This window comes from Aptenodytes forsteri, unplaced genomic scaffold (assembly GCF_000699145.1).
Source record: "Aptenodytes forsteri isolate BGI_AS27 unplaced genomic scaffold, ASM69914v1 Scaffold369, whole genome shotgun sequence".
NCBI lineage: Eukaryota > Metazoa > Chordata > Aves > Sphenisciformes > Spheniscidae > Aptenodytes > Aptenodytes forsteri.
In genome coordinates this window covers 1,825,484-1,841,030 of record NW_008794965.1, presented here as the reverse complement: position 1 = coordinate 1,841,030, position 15,547 = coordinate 1,825,484, and the positions used below count along the sequence as shown (strand labels likewise).

The 15,547-nt window shown below is 52.2% G+C and overlaps 1 protein-coding gene across 1 annotated transcript in view; it reads right to left on the bottom strand.

Annotated features, from left to right (window-relative positions):
• Positions 1–741: 741 nt before the first annotated feature.
• MYBL2 (MYB proto-oncogene like 2) overlaps positions 742–15,547 on the bottom strand; it is a 16,895-nt gene continuing 2,089 nt past the window's right edge. The window contains exons 2-14 of the mRNA XM_009275550.2: positions 14,928–15,021; positions 13,693–13,764; positions 13,225–13,317; positions 11,229–11,449; positions 10,912–11,068; positions 9,573–9,842; positions 7,911–8,297; positions 6,144–6,283; positions 5,016–5,115; positions 4,262–4,375; positions 3,586–3,702; positions 3,211–3,357; positions 742–1,033 (exon numbers count right to left, since the gene is read on the bottom strand). Of these exons, the coding sequence (XP_009273825.1) occupies positions 905–1,033; positions 3,211–3,357; positions 3,586–3,702; positions 4,262–4,375; positions 5,016–5,115; positions 6,144–6,283; positions 7,911–8,297; positions 9,573–9,842; positions 10,912–11,068; positions 11,229–11,449; positions 13,225–13,317; positions 13,693–13,764; positions 14,928–15,021 (2,041 nt within the window). The 3' untranslated portion in view covers positions 742–904. The remainder of the gene's footprint in view (positions 1,034–3,210; positions 3,358–3,585; positions 3,703–4,261; positions 4,376–5,015; positions 5,116–6,143; positions 6,284–7,910; positions 8,298–9,572; positions 9,843–10,911; positions 11,069–11,228; positions 11,450–13,224; positions 13,318–13,692; positions 13,765–14,927; positions 15,022–15,547) is intronic.

Below are 15,547 nucleotides of genomic sequence, written 5' to 3'. Positions count from 1 at the left end.
GCTTTGCAGAGATCCTGGCCACGCTAAGCTCAAACACACTCTAGCACCTTCCCATAAAGTAACCAAAACTGTTCCTAAATAGCCGATTAAACTACTGAGAGCAAGGGGGAAAACATCCCTAGCTACACAGAGGCTAACATGAATTCGACAATTTGCCAGGAAAGAAAAGATCCCACATGAAAGCCAGTGCTTTGCTGCATCCCAGCACAGCGCTGCCTTCCCCCCCTGAGCGTTGTGGGGCCCCGGGCAGAGTCAGAGTCCAAGCAACAGGGTGATGTTAGCACCATCATTTATTTGAAGAGGGAGCACAGCCCTGGGGAGAGGCACCCGCCGCTCCCCTTCTGCAGCGCGGCAGTACAAAGCAGCCCCACAGGGAGCAAGGGGCCAACTCCAAACACGGGTCACCCCAAAGCACTTCTCCCACGAGCGCGCAACACCCTCCCTGCTCCTGGAGTGAGGGGAGACCACTCCATTCCCCAGGGAAAGCCGGAGGGGAGATGCAAGACGCGCAGGAACCTTTGCAAAAGCCGTTCCCGAGGTACCAGAGCAGCCAGCATGAAATCCAGGCAGGCTGCAAGGCTGGTCTCCACTGCCCACTGCACATGCTGCTCCAAGGTGGAACACGGCTGCGTGCTTCTACTTTCGCAGAACCCAGGTCTTGCAGAGAGAGGTCTTGCTGTTAGCTCTCCACCCTCCCTTGTTTGCCTTTCCATAATGATCCCAAAACTTGCATTCCACGCATTAGCCAGCAGTTAGCCCAATTTATTACAATATAGATCTACCTGGGAACAGAAGGAAAGAAATCCACTCCCACACACTATGGCCTGGCAGAAGATATTGTTTCCTGTGGTTCCCCCTCCCCTTGTAAAAATAAAAAAAAAAAAAAAAAAGGCAGAACAATCCTTCATGATAAGATTAAGGTCCTTGACGTGTGACTCTGTTTCAACATCCCCAAAAACTGTCGAGCTTTCTCCTGCATGAAGAGTTGGTCTCGGGTTCCACCACAGGCCACCGCTTTCCAAGCCCTGGTCATCTACAGAAGGAAAAGAAAGCATGTGTACAACACAGTTATGGGAGAGGACAAACACAGTGTTGACATCCTGTTTTAAAATACTGCAAAAATAAACTAACAGCTATCTGCTACCCAAGGGAAATAAAACCTCCCACTTACGAGCACCCATCATGCAACCAGAAGGAACTTGCACACCACCAGTTACTCATCACAGCCGAGACGGTCGTTTCTAGCAAAGGGAGGTTATGTTCAGCAGTTTCCCAGGTGAGTGCTCAATTTCAGGACTATGCATGTGCCCTTTCAGGGCTTTCCCTCACTTGACTTGAGACAAAAACCCCAAAGCACAAACCCACGAAGGCTCCTTGTGCTGAAGAAAGTCCAGAAGGATGGAAGGAATTCAAGAACAGCTTTGGGGTTTATTCCCAACCGGTTCAATTCCTGCACGAGCTGCATAGCCCCAGGTCTAGATTGGTCAAAGACCATCCTTAACAGCAATTTGGTGCCTGTAGTTTCAGCAGGGCCCTGCAGCACACCAAGGGCCGCAAGTCAGGTGCGCTTCAGTCACTGCGTGCAGAAAGGGCACCCATGAGGTGTTTTTGCATCCCAGGAAAACCCCTGCGAGTCCTCTGATAAAGGCAGCCAAGAGATACGCAATGCCCTGAACTGGAAATACCTGTTTACATGCACTGCAAAGAACCAGAGCTCGAGCTTCAGCGTTTGCTTACAGTACCAACGCCTCATGCGGCCACAGCATGGCTTTGGGGCTGATTTAGGTTCAGCCCACAGCTAGGTGAGCTTCCTTAATAAGTAACTGCCACTGCTAGCAACACCAGTCTGGTACAATAAATCCCGAGAGCCCAGCAACACCGCAGACAGCTCTGCTGTCTTTGGGCAATGGGATTTCACTGCACACCTGTACTCTGTCACCACGCAAGCTGCCTTACTGTCACCTTCAAGTCACTCCCAAAGCTTTATTTATATGGATCTATTAGCTCTCAGAGCAATACGACCCTGCGTAGGACAGGAGGAGGAATGGAAGTGTTTAAGTAGGGTTTATTTTGAGAAGGGGAAGGAATTACTCTGGCTGAGGAGTACTTATTTATCAGGAGAAAAAGCTTTCACAACAGACAGCTCTAATCCAGGGACAGCTGCAACCCTCCTCGCTGCAGTGTTTAGTGAAGACTGAGCCAAGGCTGCTCAGCGAAGACACTGTACCTGGACTCTTCCTGGGATCTGAAAACACCCCCACACTAGCCCCCAGTTGCAGTTTCACCCCCCACCAAGGACAGCATGTATTTCCATCCTCGTTCAAGCTACCAGAACACTCCCGTGACTTGGTCCAAGCAAGTATCTGCAAAATCATGGTACAAATCCCCTTCTCTAAGCCACACTGCCTTACAAAGCAGGGATACCCCTCTACTAGTGCACTCTGCCTGCAAACATACCAAATGGCAAAGATTTTAAGGAGAGAACAAGAAACCATTTATGCCCCAGAGTGCATTTGTAGTCTACTGTGACTCCAGCACAGCCCAGATGTGCTCCACAGTGTGGAGCTGAGGAACAGGGTAGCTCTAACACCACCAACCTCAGCACGAGCTACAGAGGTGGCACACTGTCAGCTGGAGCTCTGTACTGCCACAGGTTCAGGTAAACAGCAGGATAAAGCCAGCCTATGCTGCCTATGGCACACAGCCTTCATCACAACCTAGAAACACCCTAAAAATCACAGGGATGGGAAATACCTTTTTGCTTGGCATTTATACAGCACTTCACAGACTTGCTATGCGCGGAGAAGCAAAAAAGATGACCCTACTGTTGCCCACTCAAGGAGTGCTCGCTGGAAAAAAGTTTACTTCACTACTGAGTCAATCCTCTAAATTCTCTGATGGATTGGGACAGGATGTGGATTCCCATGAGGAAATCCGGGGCCAAACAAGCAGGCCACAGCTCTGATCAGCCATGGGGCTTTGAGCCCCAGCAGCAGGGTGGGTTTGCAAAGAGACAGGAGGAAGCTGTAGCGTGACACTGCTGGCTCAGCATGTCCAAACCTGGGTGCAAAGCCAGCCCTGACAGCATATGGATGCCTACGCAGGAGTGCGGAGAGCTTTGTCCCCTCGCTCCTCCTCCCGAGGAGGGACGAGGGCTGCACTACCACCAGCTAGCCTCCTCACCGGGAGGGCAGTAGCTGCAGGGCTTACTGGTGCTGGTGGTCTGAAATGGCTCGGCATTTTCCTGTAGGACATTTTCTCTGGCTGAACTTGCACGAAGGCTCTGTTGAGCAAGCCACTGTCGTTCTTCCTGCTCGAGGAGGAAAGGTTCAGGGACCTCGACAGGAAATTCACAGGCTGCAAAGGGGAAAAAAAGAAAAGTATAAGGAAACAAGTTGATTTGCCCTAACAGTGTTGATACCTGGCCTGGCCAGAAGGCCAGCTAACAAATCCAGCCCTTCATCCACATTCACATGGACCATTCAAAGGCAGCTGCAGGTGGCAAAGCTCCCACCACTGCTTTGCACAGGGTTTCTTTGGAGCAGAAGCCAGCTCTACCCCTGCTCTGAGCACAGTACCCCTCACCTGGGCTCTTTTGAAACAGACAGTCTTGGGGAGGACAGGCATATTTTGCGTCGTATCTTCATCTACTATATCCAGGGCCAGAGACTTCCGGACCTTCTTGATGGGACTCCTGCGCAACTGGGGACATAGAAAAACAAGTGTTGGCATCAATCATCCCAGTGAACTCCCATCCTGAGGGCCCGGGGTGCACACCAAGCCCACATCACCCCAGGTCTGCACTGCACCAGCACCTCAGGCAGAAGGTGTGCAGCAGCCTTCCCCACCACAGGGCGCAGCAGCTTCCAGTGCTCTCCTCCTGGCACCAAGAGCCACTGATTTAGAAGAGGAAGCTCCTTTCAGTAGGAAAGGAAAGCCACCAGGGCAACTGAGCCAAGAGACTTTGCATACCAGCCCACTGCCTTCTGGGAGCCCAACTTGCCACAGATGCTCCAAGTATGCCATGGGTCTCTCCTGTAGGTTAGGGACACGGCATCTCCTAATATGCCCTGAGTTCAGCATAAACCAGGACACAGCTGGCCGTATTTTAAGCAGGCCTTAACCTTTTGCTGATTAAAAGGCAGCAGCCACAGGCCAAAAACTTTTTGGCATCAACAGTAGGATGAACAAAACCAGCCAAAACACCCCTCAACAGCACAGGGCAGCTCAGCAGCAGGTACTGGATGCAAAATCAGCTCACCCCTTGTTTCCTCTTCTGTTTCTCAGGCTTCACATCATCCTCTATGATAAGCTCGATGCCAGCTTCACTTCGGAGCACCTCTTTCAAGTCTTCTTCCAGGTGAGGAGTCTGGGGCTGATGTCAAAAGGCAGAGAACGAGCACAAGACAGTAAAAATCTGTATGCTGGGCAGACTCACGAGTATTTCCCTCGAGGGATAATGAGGTCAGGGGAGCCCATGGTGGGAGGACAAACACAAAGACGACTTATTTACTTCCAGCTGGAAAAGATGTGACAAGATTTCTGCTAGCCTGACAGATTTACAGGATCTCCAGGCATGAGAAACTCTTATCAGCTGAACCCCAAATGTGCCATCGAGAGACCAGTATGCACAGAAGGCCTGGGATACTGGAAACTGCCATCCCCACCACACCCGCATTAAGAGACCCAGTTCCTCAGGAATGCCTAGGTAAACCGTTCCCCTGCTTTTCCTCAAGGTCATCAGTAGCCAAGCACTGCAGCCTGATTCAAGCACAGTTTTTGGCATTTTTAGCTGGTTTACAGAGGAGCTAAAAGTCCTGTGGCTACTTACCATGGCATGTTCGCCATGACAAGGTCCCCTTCATCCCTCCCATCTCAGCCTGGCACTACCAAACTGTAACTTGTTATGGCACAGATAAAGGCTCACTCACAGCTCCACTGCAACCTACCCCACGTCCTGTTTGTATCCATGATGTTTCTGCCATTGGCAAACGGCAGACCTGCCCAATACTTACCAGAGGCCTAATTGGTCCATATTTCTCCAGGGCATTTTTGAAAGGTGTGGGGGTGTGAGGAGTGTTGTCCACCACGTACTTCTGATCTGGTGTGACAAACCTGGCAGCAGAGAGTGGGAAAGATGAAGAATCAGACATGTTGTAACCCACACAAAGTAACCCCCGTCCTCCTGAGCCCTCTCATTACGTGACCCACCTGCAGAGTCTCACGTGGTGGCAGCAGAAGCCACCTGCCTGGCTGGACTGCTCCTGGGGTGCGAGCAGGGCAAACAGGCAAAGAGGAGCCTTTAGCAGGGAAAACATCTTTCAGACATGCCAGCTATGCTGCTCCACCCTGCCAGCTGCCAAGCACCCTTGTCAGAAAGCAGTACAGCACCTCTGACACAGGCCACATGCAGCTCTGCAGGCCAGCCCTACTCTGCAATGCTTCTGCTGGTGGATCCGCTCAGGCCCAGCCTGGACTTTGCAACAGTCACAGCTGGACCAGCAGAAGTCCTAGGTGCAAATGCACTTAGAACAGCCAAGCCAGCTCGCATCGCCTGGATGGGGGAGCTGCTCTGGACCATGCCAACAACAGAGTGGTTTTGCTAGCGCAGCCAGTATCCCCAAACACTGTGCTGCTTCAGTGCAGCGACAGGTCTGCCAGCAAAACACCCCCTGCGCAGACCACCCCTGCAGATCACCTGCCTGGTACAGTGCCTTGGGTAATCATCGCCCTGGACTGCCCATCAGGACAGGCAAAGCAGAGGGTGCAAAGCTAAAGGGATGGATCTGAACAGCTCTTGCTGAGAAAATCAAATCCCTTCCCTGCTGGCACAGGGCTCACAGCACAGCAACATTTCCCAGACAAAGACATGCACGGAAGGCAACAGCCCACCCAGCAGCTGAGCACAACAGTGGTCAGTTGGCTGCAGCCCCAATCAGATGGGACGCTTGTTCCCTGCAGCTCAGAGAGGAGCTGTCTTTGGGGGGAAAACACCGATTTAAGGAAATTCCCACCCTGCCCTACCCCTCTCTCAGTAGCGCCAGTACAAGTACTGGGGGAGCTATATTTGAATTGGACCAGACTCCTGCGTGGAAAAGGACACTGCTCAGGTGGGCATGGGGGAGGAGGAGGAAAAGACTTACGCTGAGTTCTTCTGGAGCAGAGGGGTCTTGTCCCTGTGCAGAGGAGTGGTGACAATCACCTTCTGACTGCACACAGGCGTGGAGGTCAGTGACGGGTTCTCCAGTTCTAGTGTATCCTGTTTGGTCCAAAAGTTTAAGAACTGCAGAGCACAGGAAAGAAAGAAAGAGAAGACACTCAGTCTCAAGCATCCCAGCATAGTATCACAAGTCATTGCTTTTTCGTAAATGGGGGGGGAAACCTGAAGTAGCAACAATACTCCCATAGTGAGTGGCACATTTATATCCCAGTATAAACCAGGATGACTCTTACAGACTCATACAGTCCTGTACATGGACACACACATGAAAGTTGCCAGGAGGTGCCTCACACCCATAAAGATTATTCACTTCCCATAACGGATGAGTCCATATGACTACAAGCAGCTACAGGGTGGGAGAGAAGTCCCTCCTTGCACTGCTCCAGATAAGGCCAAGCAAAATGGTGAAGGAGGGGTAATGCCAGCCCACCAAAGGTCTATTCTGACCTCAGGTTGGTAAACGTGAGGGAAGCCCAGGTAACACAACAGCGTACAAGTTAGCAGGTTTTGCATTGAGCTGTCTTCAGCCTAAACTGTGAGAAAACCACAAACAATCTCATCTCTGCTAGGATTTTACTTCACGACAGCTAGTAAGTTACAACTTTACTCCTATAAGGAACGAGGTTTGTACCCAAGAAACTATCGGGAGAGAAGAGCTGTGTGTGTTACATTCACTGATGCTTGAAGCCCAGCCCGAGAGGCAGGACATGCCGTTTGCCTTCTCAGATTCACTCCAGACCTGCCAGCCTTTCACACTCTGCAGAGCTGCATATTTCAGGTCCCGCTCTGACTTCCCAGTTCTTGCTGGCCTTGCATTCGAGGTCCACCTGAACCTGGGTGTCAGACCGTCCTGTGGTGCCCTCCCATGTGCCACCCAGGGCTACAGAGACAGCAGAAATAAAGGACTGGAAGGCAGGGGTAGACAGGGTCTGAACAACAGAGCAGCTGTGGGAGCTGTGCTGGAGAACGCAGCAGCCTTTATTCTCCACCACATTAATATACAAGACACCAGTGGGTTTGAACACCACAGTGCTCCAAGATGATGTATGTTGGAAACCTTGTATGCACATGTGTGTGGACACTGTAGGAGTCAACTCAGGAAAGATCCTGAGTCCCTTTTGCAAAGACGACAAGCCAAGGAGCATTTTCTTAAGCACAGCAACTCGGAGATCTGCACAAGGCGTAATGCTGCCGAGCCTGCCTGTGTGACTTAACTGGAAACAAACAGGGAAAACCACTCCAGTGCTGCCACACTGCTACCCACAGCTGGGGCAGCAATGCCGTGGGGACAGAAGCATCATGCTCTCCAGCAATCCTGGAGTGGGCAGGCATGCAGATCTGCACAGTGGTGTTCCTTTCTCATAGTGGACACGTGCGCTGCCCATCACAGGGCAGCTGGGCTTTGCTGACGCTGCAAGCGCTCCCAGAGGCGGAGACAGGCTGCTGCTCCCACAGGAAGGGCAGCGCTGAAGACAAGCAGCACCAGAACCCAGCTCTGCACCTTGTTTTAGCAAAGACACACACCTTGTGCACTGGCACTGCCTCATTCAAGGGAGGAGAAACACAAAGCTGGAAGAGCTGATGGGAATACGTGGCATTAAGGCAAGCAGATAGAGCATTAACATGCTTATTAGCTCGTGACCAAGCCCAAGGAGAGGAGCACAGACTGGGCTCTGCCATTGCTCCGTACCTGAGATGGAGAGAAGGGCAGTGTCTTGACAGGGGTGCTCTTGGGCGTCATGCTGTTGCAGGAGTCAAGGAAGGAAAGGCTGGTGCTGGCAGCATTCTCCGTGACGGGGGAGAGGGAGATCTTCCTCTTCTTCTGCCTCTTCAGCACAGAGGGCGGCGTGCCAAAGCTCACCTCTGCATGCGGAGAGATGGGGATGAGCTCCCCCTTGCTGCTCTTGCTCAGGTCAGAGATGGTGTGGCCATCCAGGCGGTACTCGGTCACATTGGGCAGGGACGGCGTTGGCTTGCTGGGGGTTTGCCTCACCGGGCTGTTGCTGCTGCTGCTGCTGCCGGCAGAAGGTTCCTCAGGCAGGTCAAACTGGGTCAGATCACACCACCCATCTGGGTCCTGCACACAAGGGAAACCATCAGAAGCAGCCTAGGAAGGAAAGCTGAGCAGCGAACTGGTGCAGATGCAGAGATGAACTGGGAGGTGAAATAAGTGGGTGTGTGAGATTGCACCAGCTTTTGCAAGGAGCCTAGCTAGAGGAGAGCTCAAGCCCTCCTCCCCTCTGCTGCCAGCACAGCTGAGAACCAGACCAGGGAACTGACCCAGCTGAAAGCTGCTGCTTGTGCATAGGGCAGATTTTTCTATTTTTGCAAGGTTGGTTTCCCAGTTCAGTTCACAGCACAGCTGCACAAACAGCTGCACCCCCACACAGAGGGGACAAAAAAAGCAGCTGGGGATAGGTCTGGGGACAGGGGCTGAATGAAGCGGCTGTCACCCAATACCAAACCAGTCTTGGGCACACAAATACAGCTGGACACAGGGCTCTGCTATAACCCGCACTGCTGGAAGCGGATTAAAAATAACCAGACCAGTTCAGAGATCAGCTGCTTCACCGCTCAACCCCACCAATACCCAAAGTACCATACAAGCAGGCCCCTAAGGACCCACAGATGGGCCGTTAAGCCTTGGGCACAGACTCTCTGTCCTCCTATACACATGCAAAGTGAATCCTTCACGGGTAATCAGCTCATAAACTCCTCAAGCAGGCTGGGGGCTGCAGAAACATTTCCCTCTGATGGCAGCAAAGTGCTCTGTTGATTCTAGCCAGCCTCTGGCCCGGGCGTGCCTCCATCACCCTGGGGACCTCAGCGCTGCTTGACTGGCCCAAAATTACTAGTTTCAGTGAAGCTACCTCCACTGGAAGCAAATGGTGGCCTTCATCCCAGTGTGAAGGGGTCTGTCCTGCATACTGCAAATGGGCCTGGCCTATTCCCAGTCTGTCCTGTCCTATCCCATCCTCTAACAGGAGGGAAAGGAAAGCCCGTAAGCAGGGGCCTGAACTTTTATGAAAGGGAGAGCTGGGGACACTCTGGCTGATAAAGGAGGGCTTGGGATCAGGTTTGCCAGCATCTACAGCCTCCCACACCAGCAGAGCCCATGCACAAGGACACCCACCTAGGGGAATATCAAAGCCCAGAGCAATACTGGCAGAGCGGGAAAGGCCTAATCCAGCCCTGGAAAAGAGACGGTGGGAAGCCGCAAGCCAATGACAGACCCAGCCCTCATCAGGATGCCCATGGTGATGAGCAAGGGGACCCAGTAAGTTCACTCAAGGGAAAAGGGTAGAGATCAGTCTCCCTACATTAGCTGGAGAAGCAAAGGTCTGTTACTTACGGATTCAATCATGTCCAGAGCTTCATTGAAGGCTGGCACAGATGTTGGGTACAAATAGTTGGCAGCTTCAACGACCCATTTGTACGGTGATGTGACAAATGAAGAGGCATCCTCAGGCAGCGCATCATCTGGGGTCCCCTCAGCGTTATGCTCTGCCAGTTCAGCAGCTGGCAGCTCCGAGGGTAACTCCTGCACACCCGTCACTTCCTCATCACTGACATCCTCTTCCTTTATTTCAGAGATATCGACTGGCCAGTTCGGCAGGACGGTCTTTGCACAAACACCAAAGAAAGTCCAGCCATTAGTAGAAACCAAGGGAACAATGTCAAGTCCTGGGGACAAAGAGCAAGGGTCCCTGGACACATTCAGCTCTGCCTGCTCTCCTACCTGCCATTCAGTTTGTTTCACATCCCCGTTCTCCCTCACTGCTCTGTCCCATACACCATCTGAGCAGGAATCCAGGCAACATAACGAGCACAGGACTGTTTAATTGAAGATTTCACTTAACAGTATCCCAGGAGAAAGCTGAACGAAGGCTGAGCAGGTAGCACTAATTCTGCATTTCCTACTTTCCAAGAGCCTGCCTTTGAAAAACTACATGCTTTCTTCATGAAAAAAATAGTTGGGTGTACTTCCCCTGCTTCCTTTTTTAGGGGAAAGGAACACAATGCCTCTTCACCATGCCCCCCACGCTGTCTAGAGCGGCCTCCTTCTCCCACCAGCTCACTGCTCTGTCCCATACACCATCTGAGCAGGAATCCAGGCAACATAACGAGCACAGGACTGTTTAATTGAAGATTTCACTTAACAGTATCCCAGGAGAAAGCTGAACGAAGGCTGAGCAGGTAGCACTAATTCTGCATTTCCTACTTTCCAAGAGCCTGCCTTTGAAAAACTACATGCTTTCTTCATGAAAAAAATAGTTGGGTGTACTTCCCCTGCTTCCTTTTTTAGGGGAAAGGAACACAATGCCTCTTCACCATGCCCCCCACGCTGTCTAGAGCAGCCTCCTTCTCCCACCAGCAACAGCACAATGGAGCCAAAAAAAAAAAATCTTCAGTCTCCAAGACAGACCTGATGCTGGGATTGGCAAGAGAACAGCACCAGCAGACTGCTGTCCTCCACCTGGATAACACACTCGGGCTCACATTACACCTCCAGCTCCTGGAGGGAGAGATCTCCCAAGAGTCAGCCTCTTGGAGAAGGCTGGGGGAAGGCACAGACTGTCTATGTAGACACCAGGCTGTGGCAAAGGCGGCGTGAGATGAACAGCTCTGATATGCATTAGCAGAGCAGGGGACTGACCCAGCTGCCTGCTGCAAATGTGCTGGTGCAGTACCTGGCTCCCAGCTCTCGTTTGACTTTGGCTCTCCTTGTCATCCACCTCCACAAGCAAGTACAGCGACTTGGACTCCTTAGTTTCATTGAGGAAGCCTCCTGTGTCCACCTTGCGCTTGATGGTGGAGTTCCAGTGATTCTTCACAGCATTGTCGGTCCTGCAGAGAAAGCAGAAGGAAACAGAAATCACCGTTTACAGCAGCTTTAAAGCACGGCTAACAGCTCCTACGTGCTCTCCAGCCCCATCCTGTGAGCCAAACACATGGATCTCCACAGGCCACCCAGCTGTGAAGGCAACAGTGAGCAAAGAGGTCCTACCTCCCAGGCAGCAGCTTGGCAATCTCTGCCCAACGATTCCCCAGGACCTTGTGGGCCTCAAAAATGATGCGATCCTCCTCCTCTGTCCACGAGGACTTCTTCACCTCAGGGTTCAGGTGGTTATGCCAGCGTTCCCGGCACTGCTTCCCTAACCGCCCTTTCAGGTGCTTGGCTATCAGGGTCCATTGTTTGGTGCCATATTTTTTAACCAGTTCAATTACCTTTGAAGAGAGCAGGAGGGAAATAAGGAAATGGAATAAAGGAGGGGAAGGTCAATACAGTCATCTTCAGGCTTCGTTCTTCACTTCTCTCAGGACCAGGTAAGGGCAGACAGAGAAAGGCTCCTTAGGAGAAAAAGCTGGAGGGATCCAGCACTGATAATCAGGTGTACCAACACTTGTGAGAGCAATGATTCAGCCAAATTTCTGAAAGAGGCTGTTTCCATGCAGACATTTTGCCACATGGCACCTGTGAATGCAGATGACTGCTCACAGAAGATGGGGTAGAGACTGGCAGGTGCACCAAGGGCAGAGGGGCTCAGATTTAGAAACACATGCCCATTTCTGAGCAAGGGCCAAGTCCCACGTGCTCCGAGGCTCCTCTGCCCTCCCTCCTACCAAGGACCTGACCATGACAACAGTCCCCATAAGCTCTGCACTGGTCTGCCCACTGGGACAGAGGGCCACAGCCTCCCTTTAACAGAGGGTGCTACACCCAGGACATGACAGGGCCTGCAGCTTCATGCCCCGCTAGCACCAGGACACACGGTGAAAACTCCAAAACAAAACCGAACAATATTCACTTAAAAGCCATCCACTTTGCCACTTCCCCTTCAGCCAGGGCTTTGTCACTTCTGCCTGAGGCTCAATGCAAATGCTTCTGGGCAGGGAATCTGTTCTGAGCCCCTGCGATATGTCCATGGCACAGTCAGGATGAAACAATCTACTGCCTGCAATGTTCAGCCCACCAAAATCTTGGCGAGGCTGAAGGGTTCTCAAAGAGCATTTCCACCCTGGTCAGCTGCAAGGTACGGGTAGCCAGGTGATGCTCACAGTGCTCTTGGCCCATAACAGATGTTCCTACCACAGACTCCTGACTATCAAGCACAGACAAACGGACCAAAGACACCAAACTGAGGCACAGGCCAAGGAGCTGGAGTGCTTGCAGGGCAAAGCGCAACGTGCAGTGTCAGGAGGAGAAAGCTGGAGCCCAGCCTGGCCAGGATGGCAGTGAGCATCATGACTGGGTAGGCTGGCAGTCAGGACATGCAAAGGGAAGGGGAAAGCAGGCAGCTATTGCTCTGCTGTCGGAAGATGGAATGACATAATAAGCTTCCTTAGGATGTGCTTGACATAACACACAGATGGGAGACAAAAGGGACCGTAACAGCCTGTAATGTGACCAAAAGGCAAAGAAATGGGGGAGCAGAAGCGTTACAGGGAATCTGACAAACTAGGAAATTTTGCAGCAGAAAACCTTGGTAAAAGTTGGAATGAATTCCAACTTTTCTTAAGTACATCAAGATGAGGAGTTTACCTGAGCTGGCCCCTCTCAGCTCACTCTGGAATCAGCAGAGAAACAGGTTTGCAGAAGTCATGATTCACCTAGCAGACCTCTGACATCCACTTTAGGCTGTCTACTGTGGCACAGGAAATGCCACTTTTATTTGGGTCCAGCATGGCCAGGTCAGGTGGAGATCTGCCAGCAGGCAGATGATGAATTGATTCCCTTTTCTGCTCTCTCCTTTGGCACCCTATTGTAGCAGTACTCTGTGAAAGGGAGGTGGTGTTTAGCTAAAGAAGCCTAGACCTGCTTCTGCTCATCATGACCACAGGTGCGTTAGTCTGCCCAGAGCAGGTCAGAGTGCTGCTCTCGTGGATATCCACCATTGGAAAGAATTACTCACAGTTTACAAAAAGACCCGAGGGTCTGACACCTCCATCCTCTCTGCAGACAGCCACAGTCCAACACTCATATCCTCTCAGCCCTGACTTACCTTTTGGTCCTCCTCTTTGGTCCAAGGGCCCTTAACCAAGTCTGGATTCAACACTCTCAGCCACCGGTACTGACACTGCTGATCGCTGCGGTTCTGGGAAAAGGAATGAGAGTAGCTATGCGTTAGACCGGAGGCTCCAAAAGCCCCTATAGCAACAGCAGTCCCCACACACAAAGGCTGTCCCATGGAAAACCTGCAGAAGCACATGGACAATACATACTATGACTAGGGCACTGGGCACAGGGACAGGAACCTCAATTTCTCACCCCAGCTCCAAGAGACTCGCCTTTGAAAGTCCTCTAGGGTGTCTCCCTGCCCTGAAGGAGCACCGTTTCACAGCCTGGAGCTGCAGTCACAGAACAGACTCCCGCTGTGCAAGGTGCTGCACAGACACAGAGAACCAGCGCAATGAGCACAAACAGCAACACGCAAACACCACGATTCCCAACTGGGCAAGGGGTCACTTACAGGAAAGTGACTGGCCAGGAACTTCCAGTCATTCTGCCCGTAATGTCTTACTAACATCTTCAGCTGCTCGTCCTGCAAAGAACAAAGACATCCACTTTCATACACACTGAGGCAACACGCGCCACAGGCACCCCTGGGCTGACGGCATCAAGAGAACAAACTAGACGTTTTGACCTGTCAAGAAGGGTTTTTTGGCATTCTGCGTTCAGGGGAGGAAGGTAGCTCACACCGTTCTTTAGCAGCGCTCCAGTACATGGAGCTCAACTGGCACAGACTGTTTGGTTCTGGGCTCTGTACTAGGGCGAGCTCGTACAGTGAGTACAAAACAAGAGCTCAGCTCTGTTCCAGTACAGTCTGGTTCAAACCCTGTGGCCAAGGTGACCTGCTTACCCAGCCCCAGTACACCCCTGACCAGACAGTCCATCTCCCAGCTCAGCCACTGCTTTTGCCTGGCCAAGAAAGCTGACTGATTTAAGTGTATCACCACTAGCCCGGCAGTCTACTGTCTTTCAGAGCTACTGGGCTCTACAGCATTTCTTTCATGAACCCTGCTATAGCCCAGGTTTGCCGACTCTTACAGCTCACAACAAGCCTGCTATAGGCGTCCTTGCCTGTGTGCTCTGGCTGGGCAAACAGAAGCATGAAATAATTCCCTGCCCAACACAAGCCCAAGGCTTTGATCTCTGCACAAAGACCACCTTACTTGGTGTTCAGACCCCAGGGGAGACAGGACATCTTGTAGTTTTCAAACAGAACAAAGATGATGGAGGAACTGGGAGGAGGGAAGAGAATATCCCAGCTAATTTCAGGTTCTCAGCCAGGATGACTAAGCCATGATCCCAACAGTCTCAATGCTCCCTGCTTTTGCTACAGAAAAGGGAGGACATTTCCACTGCGCGATTCAGCTTGCTGGAGGCCTCAGCCAACGTCTGGAACTCCTCTTTGCTCACAAGAGCGCTGCAGATGCCAGCTCAGGGCTCACATGCTTAAGCTAAAGTGGTTGGAGCTCTTGCTCTCCAGGCTACACTTCAAACTCCCCTGAGCCTCCTAGACTCATTAAGACCTCAGCTCACATGAGCAAAACAGACACATGGTCTTCTCCAGTAGCAAGACAGCAGGAGGTGGTGTCGTGGCCAGTGGGAGATGACTAGGGTGGAGGCACCCAAGCCCCGGGTGCCATGCCAGTGGCCTACCCCAAAACACCTGCTCTCAGCAAGTGCCGGGCTCTCACTCACCTCTTCTTGCGTCCACTTGACTTTGCACCTGCCGTCCCGCTGCTCCGGCACATCCGAGTCAGTATCCTGGTAATGCAGCTCATCCTGATCCTCACTAGAGAAGAATAGACAAAGATTATAATTTCCACCTCCGATAAAAACGCAGCAGAGGGAGCAACCTGCACCGTGCAGAGCAGAGCTCCAGATCTACTCTCTTCCAGCAGCGAACCCTGACACCTCACAGACATTCACTCAGACGCCCCAGGTTTAAATGGGTCCCTCGGCTTTGGACTCCCGGTGCATACTAGCCATTTTGATGCTGCCAAGAGCAGGGAAAGGAGCGTTTGTCTTGATTTTGGTGCCCTTCTGTCCCTCTGGGAGGACTTTGTGTCTAGGGACTGGCACCATTTCCCCTCTTTACAGCTCAGCAGTCTCCCGGATTGTCGGAGCAAAGAGGTGGGATGGGAGAAGCAGCCAGAAGCCAGCCAGCGCCGGGGGAGCGGCCCCAAAGGGCTCTGCACATCGCCCACCCGGACCCCCCAGGCCCGCCCTGTCACCCCCCTGCTCCCGAGCAGGCAAAGCCAGGCCTGCGCCCAGCTCCCGGGTGGAGCTAAGAGGAGCCTTTAGAGCCGGCCTCGCGG